The sequence below is a fragment of the Cibotium barometz genome, chromosome 37 (assembly GCF_041138505.1).
Source record: "Cibotium barometz isolate CiBa-2024 chromosome 37, ASM4113850v1, whole genome shotgun sequence".
In the NCBI taxonomy this organism is placed as follows: Eukaryota; Viridiplantae; Streptophyta; class Polypodiopsida; order Cyatheales; family Cibotiaceae; genus Cibotium; species Cibotium barometz.
The window spans coordinates 28,313,911-28,327,344 of record NC_141082.1 but is presented as its reverse complement, the minus strand read 5'-3'; the positions used below and the strand labels follow the sequence as shown (position 1 = coordinate 28,327,344).

The 13,434-nt window shown below is 40.6% G+C and overlaps 1 protein-coding gene across 1 annotated transcript; it reads right to left on the bottom strand.

The window, feature by feature from the left end:
- Positions 1–280: 280 nt before the first annotated feature.
- LOC147617125 (putative glycerol-3-phosphate transporter 1) lies at positions 281–3,021 on the bottom strand. Its single transcript, XM_086776717.1, has 2 exons — positions 1,725–3,021; positions 281–1,407 (listed from the first exon to the last, which is right to left on the bottom strand). Exons 1-2 carry the CDS (start codon positions 2,830–2,832, stop codon positions 890–892), a joined length of 1,626 nt encoding a protein of 541 aa, XP_086632843.1. The 5' UTR covers positions 2,833–3,021; the 3' UTR covers positions 281–889.
- Positions 3,022–13,434: the final 10,413 nt, after the last annotated feature.

Here is a 13,434-nt window from a genome sequence, read left to right as displayed (position 1 = left end):
CTTTCTTATGGTAAGCATGTAGTAGATGCTTGAAAGAGAAGATAAAGAAGAAAAGAATAAAGAAGACAACCCACAACCAAAACAAGCTATGGACCGTATAGAAGAGGGTGTACTTGATGGCATGCCAACCTCTCCATTTCTACCCAAATGCAAGGACAAAATTTGAAAGTGACTACAATTTGGAAGGGTGTACTTGACGGCATGACACCCTCTCCATTTCTACCCAAATGCAAGGACACAATTTGGAAGTGACTACAATCTATAGTTAACCAACAAACAATGGTAGAATCATGATATAATCATAACAAAATTTCAAGTCATACATGGCCACTTAAGGTGGGAAATTGTTGCCAAATTGAATCAACTCAAAGTTGAAATTATTTTTAGTAACCATGAAGACATATTATGTCTGTTAAGTGTGTAATCATGACATGGACATAAAGTGAGCCCTCCAAGAGATGAGAGTGCATCCATACTATGGTGGTGAATATTATTTCAAGTCCTAATAGTGAGTGCCTAGTGCTACTAGAGCATTAGCAACGTTTTGTATTTACCCATGAACTCTCTTCTTGTGCCAAGTGTCCTCTAAGCTAACAAGAAGGAGGTAAATGCTAGAGGACGTTCAAGGCTACACGGTGTCTTACTAGTTAGGTCAATAATTTCGTTTGGGTGATATTATTATTTGGTAAAGGTTTTTGTGTCTTACCCTTGGAATATATAAGTGACCTATACACAAGCTTAGGTGGTCACCTTCTGTGTGTGCCAGAACATATAGGCTACGGGCCATGTTTGTAGTTATATATATTTAATCATATATAAATATATATGATTAATTAAAAGGTAGCTGTAAAAATGATGCGTGTTTAGTCGTCTTGCTTTAGACTTGAGCTTATAGTCGGGTTGCTCTAGGCTTGAGCTCACGAGTCACTTGTTTAGTGAGGAGGAAGCCAGAAACGAAGGCAGAGATGGTGAGCATTACGAAGACAGCGTTCCAGCCCATGCCTTGGGAGATGTAGCCTGTGATGAGAGGCCCAATGGCAGCTCCAAGCGAGCCGGTGCCGTCTATGATTGCAGTAACCGTCGCCAGCGCCCTCGCATTCCCTTTGACACGCTCGTGGGTGCCCAGATCAGCCGACACCGCTGTCGTTATGAGTGAGTAGGGCCCATTCACGCAGAGCCCCGCCACCACCAGCAGGCCCACGTTGAGCCACAGCGACGTGCCCCCGTAGGCCCTGTACATGGCCATCGCTGGTATCGCGCAGTACGTGAACAAGGCCGCAGTCATCGCCCGCGCGTTCAGTTTGTCGGACATATGGCCAGCCAACACGCCGCCCATCACGCCACCCACGTCGAACAGTGTGGACAGGTTCCCAGCCGTCTCCTTCGAGAGATACTCGCCATCAATCTCTGCAAGATATTGCCCCCTTCCCACCATTAGAAAAATTCCTACTACTTAATTATTTTGGTGCGCCCAAGCTAATATATGCTACTGCTAAATTAGCCAGAAAGCATGCAATTGTATCATAATCAGGTTAAATCTAAGCTGGTATGTATATAGATCACATAAACCATGCATACAACTATATGTTTTAATTACCCTCAGCACACAGGTGATATGTGGGCGCCTACTTGATCAACCCACTTGACAACCTTTTTTAATCTAACAAGCGACAAGATCATAATGATTAACCAAAGGCTTCATATCTGGAATGTAAGTAGAGTACCCGTATTGCTGATGTAGAATGGTAGCCAGTAAATGAATGTGTAGGCCACCAGCTTAGCAAAAAATAAACACAAAGCAAAAGGGATCACCCCTGGAATCGCCAATGCTTCAAGAAAGCCCACTGCATGCCCCACTTCACAGCTCTCCCCTTCATAAATTACCAGCAAAGGGGCTGTATTCTCATCTTCTTTGAGCTTCCCAGCTCTCTCGGATTGCCCTTCATTAGCATTACAACCCTTCTTATGATGAAGTCCTGCCTCTTCATCTACACTGGTATAATGATTTCTCTGAGATTGCTCAATATCAACATCTGTGTGTGGTGAAGGCAAGCCAACCATGCTAGGATCCACCACTAAAAAGAGAAAAATTAGCACTCCCCCAGCTGCTACTGCAATCCCTGGCACAAGAAAAGCCCATCCCCACCCTTGATCTAGCAAACTAGAAGCAATTAAGCTCCCACAAATATTTCCAATAGAAGTGTGTGCATTCCAAACACCCATTATAAGGCCCCTATTCTTCTTTCCAAACCAGTTTGCCACCACAGTCACCACAGAGGGCCACCCAGTTGCTTGAAAAAGCCCTGATAGCATTTGCACAATGAAGAAGTAAGGCAGCCAGTGAACATTCCACCAATAAGCCAATCCGAAGAGGCAAGCAAAGAGGCCACTGCCCACCATGCCCACTGCAAGAAACCATCTCAGGCAAATCCGGTCGCCCAAGTGGCCAGAAAAGAAGGTGCCCAAAGCATACACAGCTAAGAAAGCAACATCAATATCTCCGAGAAGATCTGTTCCAGAGTCTCCATCAAAAGGAGCCCAACCCCTAATAGCACCCAATTGTGTTGCATTCTGTGAGACGATCTCAATATGCAGTGCCGTGATTGTTTTAGAAGAAACTGGCGTAAGGTATAATCCTGTGGTGGACACAAGGGTGCTTTTGACAATGCTTGTTGGCTTCCGAGACAGATGGTAAAGAGTGTAAGCAACAAAAGTAAGCACTAGCACAGATACTTGATAGGATTGAAAAGAAATCTCCTTCTTGAGCACATGCTGGATGAGCTTGACACCGAGAGGTCTTCTGGGAGAGCAATCTGGTGTTGCGACAGCCATGGCAATACTCAAAGGTGAATGTCAACGCGCAGTGGGCAGCAGGAAATGTCTAGTGCTGCAGATGATGAAACATTGGGCGCAAATTGTGGATCAAATTTAGGCCAGCTCTATCCTCCATGGATAAAAATGAGAGATTAGAGAGAATCCAAAAGGAACAGAGAATGGCTTGGAAGGTCAAGACAAAGTTTCATGCTAAAGTTGGCTTCCACACAAACTACAAAGGCGAAGAAGACGATCGTACACTTGCCACATGGCACGGCAACACGTAGACCCACATGATGACCACCACCAACACGTGGCAAACACGCCCCGTACAAGATACTTGTCCAAGGCTTTCCACGTGGGCACCTCTCTTTGGCCCCGCAAGGATCTTGTGGGGTGGTCTTTGCATAGCTTAATTCCTGGCCAAGCAAACTCACCAAGGGGCTGTTCACACTAGAAACCCTCCACCACAACTTTGTACAACCCCTTAAGAGCCCCTTCACAAAACTTTGCACACCTCCAAGGAGTGGGGTTTCTGGGGTTATATTACTTGACCCCTAGTGGAGGGGTTCCCCAAAGAGGATAAAGGGATAGTCGGGGTTTTTGAAAACTCGATCCTTCTGAAAAATGAGCATAGTAGGATAAAAATAATGAGAAAACAGACATAATGCTTTTTAGTACACTCCAACATTGAACCAATAGGATTTATTTGAAACTTGTGCATATCGATTTCCTTCTTTAACGTTTTCTCCTGTTGTTGGGATGGACATGTGGGACAAGTGGGCCTCCCTATAATTGAGAGACCCCCTTGTTTCCCTAGTGGGACGAGGCTCTTACCACAACTCCTAGTCACATCCTTACCAGTGTCAAAAAAACGTCCTTTAGTGTAATCTTCACGGCTCAAATTGAGAAAACCGGTTGTAATTTTGCTTAGCCTTGAATTTAAAGATTCAATTTTTTAAGGTTTGAGTTATAAAACTGATTAATCCATGCATTTTTTTAATAAAAACCCGTTGGGCTTGAAGGTTGTCCTTTTTTTCACTGGTTAGAAAAAAATTTATTTCTAACACCGAGCCTTACTTTACCCTCACTTTCTCGAAGTTTCTCATCCTCACTTTCTTAGTGACATCTTCAATGCATGCTACATTTTGTACTTAGGCATCCTTGGAATGTCCTAGATGTCATTTTGCTTCATGGAACGATGTACTATCTAAAAACCTCTGAAGGAAGAATCGCTAATGAAGAAAGGAGCTTGTATGGGGACACTTCTATAAAGTGGAAAGGCTACGAAAGTAATGGTGTAGAGTGTGAGTTGTAAATTAAATATAGTTTCCTAGCCTTTCTACTTCTATAAAGTGGAAAGGCTAGGAAAGTAATGGAGTAAAGTATGAGTTGTAGATCACATATACGGTTCTCTTTGCTAAAGGTTGGGGTTATGGTCTTACTTTTCCCAAAAAGGTTTTCAACATCCATTTTTTATGTTCTACTAGTTGAGGCCCTCTACAAGCTTTTTTATGAGCATGGGTAGTGTGTCTGGTATCTCTCCTAGGCTTGGTAGATCTTGCACTTCAATGTAAGCACACTCATCTGTCCTTACATTCCCCATCTTATGTGTGGGAAACTTGTCTACTGCCAATGCACCCTACCTTGGCTTATGTGAGAGACATTTGTTTGTTGATACACCCGATCTTGGCTTGCAACCTGGCTTCAACATGTCTTCAACATGTCTTCAAGTGTGTTTTCAACATAAACTATTTGCTCAATGAGGTGCATCCATTTGGTGATCTGTAGTAAAGAACCTTGATGAGGATCCATGCGTTATGAAGCTTCAGGATGAAGCTTCAGGATTTATGCACACCTTATCTAGCCCTTTTTAGAAATTACTTGCCCAATTATAGGCCATACAGATATGAGTGAAAAAAAATAAATGTGGGAATTTTCTAAGTCCCAAAAAGTTATATAAAACATTTGTTAACAGAGATGATTTCCACAATTGTAGAAATGGGGAGAGGTGAATAATACAGAAATCGATCATATTAATCATTAGGGTAACATGTGCAATATGACTCAAAAAATAATGAGTTCTGGAATATAATTGAAAAATAAGAATTTCTATGGTTATAGAAGGGCTGATGATTTCTACGATCAAAGAAGTGATGATGGTTTATACTTGGAAGGAGTGATGATGATTTCTATAATTGGATTTGTTATAGTAACAAAGATAACTTTAATCGAAGAAAGAAATCATTCATATGAATCAAAGATGTTTAGATGATTACTATGATTAGAGAAGTGAAGATTTCTACATTCGTAGAAAGTCTTAGTGAAATATGGAAGTTTCATCCACCATCGGACGATGTGGACCCCCACATGCTTGCATAGTTTCATGGATGATGTTTAGGTAACTTTTAGTAATTTAGGAGACATTCTCGCTTTCCTCTAGTGATTTAGGGGACATTCTCGCTTTCCCTCTAGTGATTTAGGGGACATTCTCGCTTTCTTTCCTCTAATGATTTAGGGGACATTCTCGCTTTCTTTCACCCTTAGTGATTAAATTAGAGGATATTCTTCTCTTTCCTTCTTGCTTTCTTTGATTTTTCCTTGATATTTCTCTAACACATTTTCACATTCCTTGGCATTTTCAACCAATATAGCTGCTTTCTTTGACATTTCTCCACTCCATGCTACTTTCTTTAACATTTTTTTAATTTTTGACTTGAGCTTACTCCAACACTCTCCTTTCGTCCCCATTGAGAGTCCTCTTCTTATAAAGGAGGAGACCATCAAAAAACCAGTTGAGGATGCGGCTGAATTGATGAATGCACACTTATTATATTTTGATGGTTCTTACAGGAAAAGCCATGATGCAGCCTCAGGAGGTTTGGTGCTTTATGATCCACAGGGTTGCCTTGTTTTTAAAAAGGGTGTTAAGGATCCGCACATAGCAACAATGAAGCGGAGTATCTGACTTTGGAAGTTGGATTGCAAATATGCTTGAAGCATGGTGTACACAGGATTCGCATTCGCCGAGGAGATGCATTGCTTGTGGTTAAATAGGTATTGGGAGTTTGGAAGTCAAAGAATATGTTACTTAAGGAAATGTGTTTCAAGATTAAGGGTTTGCTGAAGGAATTTGAAGCTTGGAGTCTAAAGCATGTGGATCGAGGCCATAATGAGGAGGCTCATGAAGCAGCCCAGGGAATGATTGGTGAAGTTTTTGTTCTTAAAGCTCATGCATCATTTTATTGTGGCAGGGAGAGTTTACAGGATGTGGAGGAGTTTTTGTTAACAGGGATGATTCCCAATGATATTGACAGATCAAAAAAATATGGTTTCATCCGGAAAGCTACAAGGTATGTGATGGTAGGTGATGCTTTGTATTTGAAAGGAACTGATTTGATAATGCGACGGGTACCTTGGAAGGAAGAAATCTATAAAATTCTCAAGGAAAACCATGAGGGAGCGTGCGGTGGACATTTTGCCTCAAAGATTACCTTGCATAAGGTATTGCAAGAAGGTTATGTATGGCCAAGTATACATAAGGATGTTAATCATTGGTGCAGGTCATGCAAACAATGCCAAGCTCACAGTAAACGGATATTAAAGCGTGAGATGAGGAAGACAATTCTTGCTTATGATGTTTTTGAAAAATGGGGAATTGATGCTGTGGGACCATTGCCTATTACCAGCCGAGGGAAGTGCTATATCTTGACTGCAGTTGATTACCTTTCTAGATGGGCAGAAGCAAAGGCAGTGAAACAAATTACTGCTAAGGAGGTAGCAAAATTTGTATATCAAGATATCTGCTGTAAATTTGGTGTGCCATTGGAATTGCTTTCTAATCAGGGTCCAGGTTTCAGAGCAGAGCTTATGGATTATTTGTGTACAAAAATGAAGATTAGTCGTAGCTTTACCACACCTTACTATCCACAGTGTAATGGCCTGAATGAGCGGTTCAATGGTGAATTGATCAAGATTTTATCTAAAGTGACAGAGCAACAAGGGAAGAATTGGGATCTGGAGTTGCCTGCTGCCTTGTGGGCATACCGAACAGCAATTAAGACTGGTACGGGTTTCACTCCATTTTATCTTGTTTTTGGAAAGGAAGCATTATTGCCTATTGAGGTGGAGATACCAGCTATTAAAATGTTGGAAAAGATTTTGGAAGAGCCTAAAGATGTCTTTAAAGAGCGGCTGTTATATTTACAAGAAGCACAGCTGAACAGAGATAATGCTTTAAAGCATTATGAAGATATGCAGGCAAGGACGCTGGAGAAGTTCAACAAGAAGATTAAAAGCAAGGGAATTATGAAGGATGATCTGGTATTACGTTATAATAGCAGACTGGATAATGCCTTTCATAAAAAGTTTCAAATTAAGTGGGAAGAACCTTTCTTGGTGATGCAAGGATTTGCAAATGGCACTTATCAATTGGCAGATTTAGATGGGACTTTACATGCTTCCAGGGTAAATGGTTACAGGCTGAAGAAGTATCATGCACGTCTGATGGTAATTGTGCAGGATGCAGTGTCTGAAGATGTGATTCCAGATGAAGGGCAGTTTTTGGATATGGATTTAAGTCTGGAAATGCTTTTTGCTGCTGATCATGAATGATTCAGCAGGCTGGGGGTTGGGCAAAGTATGTCAGGCTTTTTCTGTAAATGGGTTTTGAGTCAGTGTACATATGGTGCGTGTGGTGTGCAAATAAATTTTGCCTTGAATGCCCTGGCAAATGTACAGGCTGAGTGGTTTTGTTGTGAATTGGTTGATGCACGTTTTTTTTTGGGGAGAAAATGCTGGTAATCTGGAGTTTTCATGGCAATAATGTGGTGTGTGGATGGTTGTTAAATATAGGACACCATTTGGAAAATTGACGGATTTGGTATCATGATGATGCTGCTCATGGAAGTGGGTAACTCTCGCATTTGCTTGGAAGCTGTGGGGCACTGTGTTTTCTAAAAAAAGGAGGGAGAGGGAGAGTTTTTTGGTAATAATTGTGGCCTTTGCTTTGTGGCCTGGAGACCTTTTTAAAAAGAAAAAAAAATGAATAAAGTATAATCCATGTGGCCAATTTGTAAAAGGCCACATGTAATAGCAAGGTGGCTGCCAGCTTGCTTCGAGAAGGTGGTGGAGAGCTGGAGGGCGAAAAAAGAACAGTCAGGGGCGCTTGATAGAAGAGAGGTTGGAGGCATAGAAAAGAAAAAAACGGCCGCCTTGAGAGAGAGGACTGTGTGCAACCAGAGGCGCAGACGAGGGAACCCACTGGGGCGTAGTTACACAGCTGCGGAGGCCAAGGGAAGGGTCGCCTTGGAGTGAGTTGCAGCCGGTGATAGCTACAGAGGGAGGTGCTGCAGGTAGGAGACCAGAGGGGAGGTGTGAAGCGCTGGAGTGGCAGCCTGGTGTGAGGCGATGGCGGGCTGACGGGTGCAAAAAAGGAGAGCCCGGGGTTGTGAGAAGAAGCCGCCTTGCTGTGAAGAGGGCTGGTGATTGCACAGCGTGGAACAAAAGGAAGTGAGAGGCCGACTGTGTACGTAAAGAGTTGTGAAGAGAAAGGGCGGAGGTAGCAAAAGGAGGTCGCCAAGGTGCTGCAGAGAGAGCCGGAAGTGTGGTGGCCAGTGCGAGTCGTGAAGTGTTTGCAGAAAAGGGAGTCGCCCAGAGAGTGGTCGCCAAAGTTAGTTGCTGCGAAGGAGAGGTTGCCAGCTGGAGGTGGTCGCAGAGACCAAGTAGTCGAAGAAGGTCGTCAAGAAGCGAATCGCCAGCTAGTGTGATTGCAGAGAAAAGGTGGCCAGCAGCAAGTGAAGTGTGGGTCGTGTGGTTGCCAGGCGAGTCGGCAGTCAGAAGAAGAAACCAAAGGGCCGAGAGAAGGGCTGAAGTAGAACAGTGGCCAGAGCTGGTTGCAACCCGAAACTCATTTGCAGAAAAGTAGAGGGACAGTCACTGGGAGATGATCATTTTGTTTTGAGGCTCTGGTGCGAGGACTAAGAGAAGCCTGGGCAGTGTGTGTGTGAGTTTTTGCTGTGAGTGTGTGATATAAAGGAGAGAGTGAGGATGAGTGATTGAAGCTTGTCATTTGATAAAAAAATGGTGATGGATCACCCCTTGTAAATGGATAATAGGCTTTGGGTTGATGATATGTGAGTGGCTTAGCCTTGCTGACAGATAAAAGGCTTTTATAATGAAATATGTGAGCTGTTGAAACTGCCTTTCTTCGGGTATCTCTGAGTGGTGTAGAGAGAGAGAGATTTTTTTCCTTTCCAGCTAGAGAAGCTGGTGGTGCCCCTTATGCTTGTGAGTGTTCTGAAGGTGGTGAGTCGGCGAGCTATAGTGGCCTTCTTGTGTTCTTGAGCTGCCTCACACCAACCATCTAGCCATAGGTAGCTAGATGGTTGTGGAACTACTTATGTAGACTTGGCAATATGCTGAGTAGGATGCATGTAAGTGTGGGTTGATAAAACCACACTCTTGTGTAGAAGGTGATCTTCCTGGTACACCTTGTCCTTGGGTTATGTAAGGCTTCAATGAACCAAACAACCTTGGATGGGCTAGGCCTAGAAGCTACAAGTGATATGGTCAATTTGGTCCATTTAGACGTGTTGTCTCGTAAGGTAGCCAAGATGGGTCGACCTATGGTTACTATACATAGATGGGTAGATGGCTTTGGAAGCCCCCTCTATAATATTGAGATCATCAAGTTTAGATCTATCTTCACTACATTGTTCAGTGTTGTTAGTGCATGACATACTGGGTCTCAGAGTTTACTAGATCACTATCAAACCTCCTTGTTGAGGTGCATAGGTGGATGGATATGGTTTTTAAATAATTATTCAATATTATTCTCCATTTCTCTTGTACTTGCTTTTTATCTTGTAGAAGATTATGTAGTTTATGTGAATGTATAAGTCATATTTTCTTACAAAGATACCATCCTTTCCTCTCTTATACATGTATCAATTTCTATCAGTTAATAAGGAGAAGCTTCTTTGATAAAGATACCATCCTTTCCTCTCTTATACCTTTGTCAATCTAAGGATTAGCTTCTTTGATAAAATTATCAAGCCCTATCCTTATTGATTAGTTTGTTGTCTTGAGGAATCCCATTTCTAAGGTAATAAGAAACACTTTTTCTTAACTTTGGTATAGAATTAAGTTGGAACAATGGATCATCTACAAGACTATCATCCACTCCTATTTGTAGTTCCCCACATTAGTCATTGAATAAAGTTAGTGTTCCCCACATTAGTTACTGCTGAAAGACTATCATCCACTCTTATTGGTAATAAGAAACACTTTTGATTTACTTTGGTATAGAATTAAGTTGGAACAATGGATCATATGGAAGACTATCATCCACTCCTATTGGTAGTTCCCCACATTAGTTACTCTTGGTACTGAATAAAGTTAGAACAATGGATCATCTAGAAGACTATCATCCACTCCTATTGGTAGTTCCCCACATTAGTTACTCTTGAATGGTTTGATAAATGCTCAGAAAATGATCTATATGTATGTTCTATGACCATGCCCAAACAACCACTGTGAATCCTTTGACAAATGATCTATATGCATGTGTTGTGACCCCTTCTAGACAAACACTATGAAATCAAGTTCTACAACCACTGTGAAATCAAGTTCTACAACCACTGTGTTGTGACCCCTTCTAGACAACCACTGTGAAATCAAGTTCTACAAATATCAACTCGAGCATAACAACCACAATGCATTCTTTTAATTTCACAAGGTTTGTTAACTAAATAAAGTAAGGCTTGATAATTAACAATGAATATAAACTTGTTATGTAAAACATAACATTGCAATTTTCTATTTGTGTTGGTATAATTTATCTTATCATCATTTAAATGTTGATTGGTATAGCTCATAGGAGAATCAATCCTGTACTTTCCACACTACACTAGTATGCAACCAATTACAAAATTTAAAGCATCCATATGGATATGGAAGATTACGACCCATCTTTGTCCTTGTAGTATCGGTTGATATATATTTGAGTTTGATATATAGTTAATATTTATATGTCCACTCATAACTATCAAAAAAGGTTTATGTGTAAGGTCAACATAGAAGATCATAAATCTTTCATTATAGCCTACATGTATTTAGTTGGTGATGGTAATTCCAAAATCAATCAAACCTTGCTTTTTTTGGTGGAAATAAAATGTGTCCCAATATTACTCCATGCTTATCAGCCCAAAATTGTCATTGTAGGAGCATTACCAAATGGCATAACTGTATAGGCATTATCCACATTCCATATATTAAAGGCTATCTTATGGTAATCTGTAAGGTGAATCAGAACTTGATTATCCTTAAGAAGCCATATAAGAAGTTGTAGCTTCTTTTCATGCCAACATACTTTCAAGAAAAGGATTCTTGAATTTCCTATAGCGAGAGATCCTTCTAGTTTTAAGTCTTTAGTGATGTATACTAGTTTTGGATCTTTTTGCAAGATCTACTAGGGTTCATTTCTTTCACCTCTAGTGGAGTATCATAAGAGAACCTTGACTCTCCTTATGCAATTCTTTTTGGATGATTATTTTGGATCTTTTAAAGAAGACGTAATAGTCATCTCAGTAGTGTATAATTAGTAAATCTTCTCCATCTTTTGAGTATTGTTCCTCTTTGAGTTTAGCTCACATTGTACTTGGCTAGGCTCTTTATTGCACATATGTCAGGTAGGCCATGATAACTTAGAACAATTTATCATATGTTCCATTCTTATTTCCTTATTGATTGTTGCTACCGATCTATGTGGCATAGAGACATTTTCCAAATCCATACCCCATTGTAAGAAAAAATCTTGATGTGCAAATTAATGGCTTAGCCAAGGCAAATTAGATTCAATGTGTCAAGAGTACACTTGATGCTATAGAATTCTTACGTTTCCACTTTTTAAACTCATTTGGATTCTTCAATAAAGGTAGCCTTTCTCCATTCAATTGAGAGGTCTTATCTATGTCACTTGATGTTTTTATTGACTCAAAGATTTCAGCTATTCTAAGCACACATAGTGGTGCTATCTCTTATCCTAAGATCATTTCTCATAATTATTCATCTTGGTTTTGGAAGTGCCTCAATTATCACCAAGAGATGCACTGATTTATATGAGTCCTCAAGCTTAGGTAGTGGTACATTTTTTGACTCCATATGCCCATCTTCCTCCAAAGTGTGCCAACATGTGTAAAACACATCAAACTGATGTGGTTGTAGAGCAATGGTGTTTGACTCCTCTATTAAAAATCTATAGATTTATTGGTGAGCCTTCCAAGTACACAAATTCACCTTGACTATTTAGTACTTCTTTTTATACATGTGATATACGACTTTGTGCATGTAGGGTTACCCTACATGTGATATACGACTTTGTGCATGTAGGGTTACCCTAGGAATACATTATAGGATCCTAGTTATTTGTGAAAACTCATTATCACAAACATAGGTCAAAGTCCTCATCCCCAAAGTCTTGATTTTAAGCTCTTATAATACTCTAAGAGGTTTTAATGTTGTTCTTTCTTGCATATGTTAAAGAGAGAGAACCACTTTGGAGGTAATTCCCTTTTTGCCTCCATCTAGGCATAGAGGGCTCTTCCTTAACCCCCATAGTAAAGCAACATTCTTGTGTGACAGCAACAGAGTGAGGACATGAGTGATGGACAATAACCTAGGGCACCCACATTAGGGAGTTGCATTTTGTAGCTCAAAGATAAGACCCAATGACATGTGCAGGGTGGTTATACAATAAGGGTACTCACTTTGGGATCGTGTCATGTAGATGGGACATCGTTGACATACCTCAATCGAGTTATACTTCTAATCACATCATCCCAAGTAGCAGTCACTAGATGTTCAAGAGGTTACTTAATCGAGTTACCACCCTTGCCACCTGGGATACTGTCGATGAACCATGTAACTTGATCAAGCTACATGGTGGACATCCACAAAGGCACCATGTAACTCAATCCAGTTACATGGTCGAGTTGCATGGTAGATATCCATGTATATTCAATCAACTTAGGAGGTGGACATCCACGTAACTTGTACGAGTTACATGATGGACATCCATGTAGGTATCACATAAATCGATTGAGTTACATAATGGACATCCACCATGGAACTCGATCGGTATATAGGCTACCTACATGGATGCCCAATATGTAACTCAACTGAGTTACTTACATAACCCATGGCATTCATGTACATCAAGCATGCACCGATGATATTACAAAGAAAAAATTTAAAAAATAATATTTAAAAAATATTTTTTTTAAAATCATTAAAAAAACTTTTTTATGTAACTGGACCGAGTTATGTACACAACTCGGTCGAGTTATGCAAGAAAAAAAGTCAATTGTTAAAAAAAACGATTTTTTTTGTGTACCTAGGCTAGCACCCTTATATTATAGTTTCATAATTTGTCCTATGTATTATTCTCTTATATTTATACATCATCCCATTTTAGTTCCATAGAAGTGTATCATTTCTCCCTCTCTACACACATGCACATAAACCATTCACACACACACACATGTATCTCTATAATGTACATGCATTCACACACATGTATCTCTATAATGTACATGCATTCACACACACACACACACACAC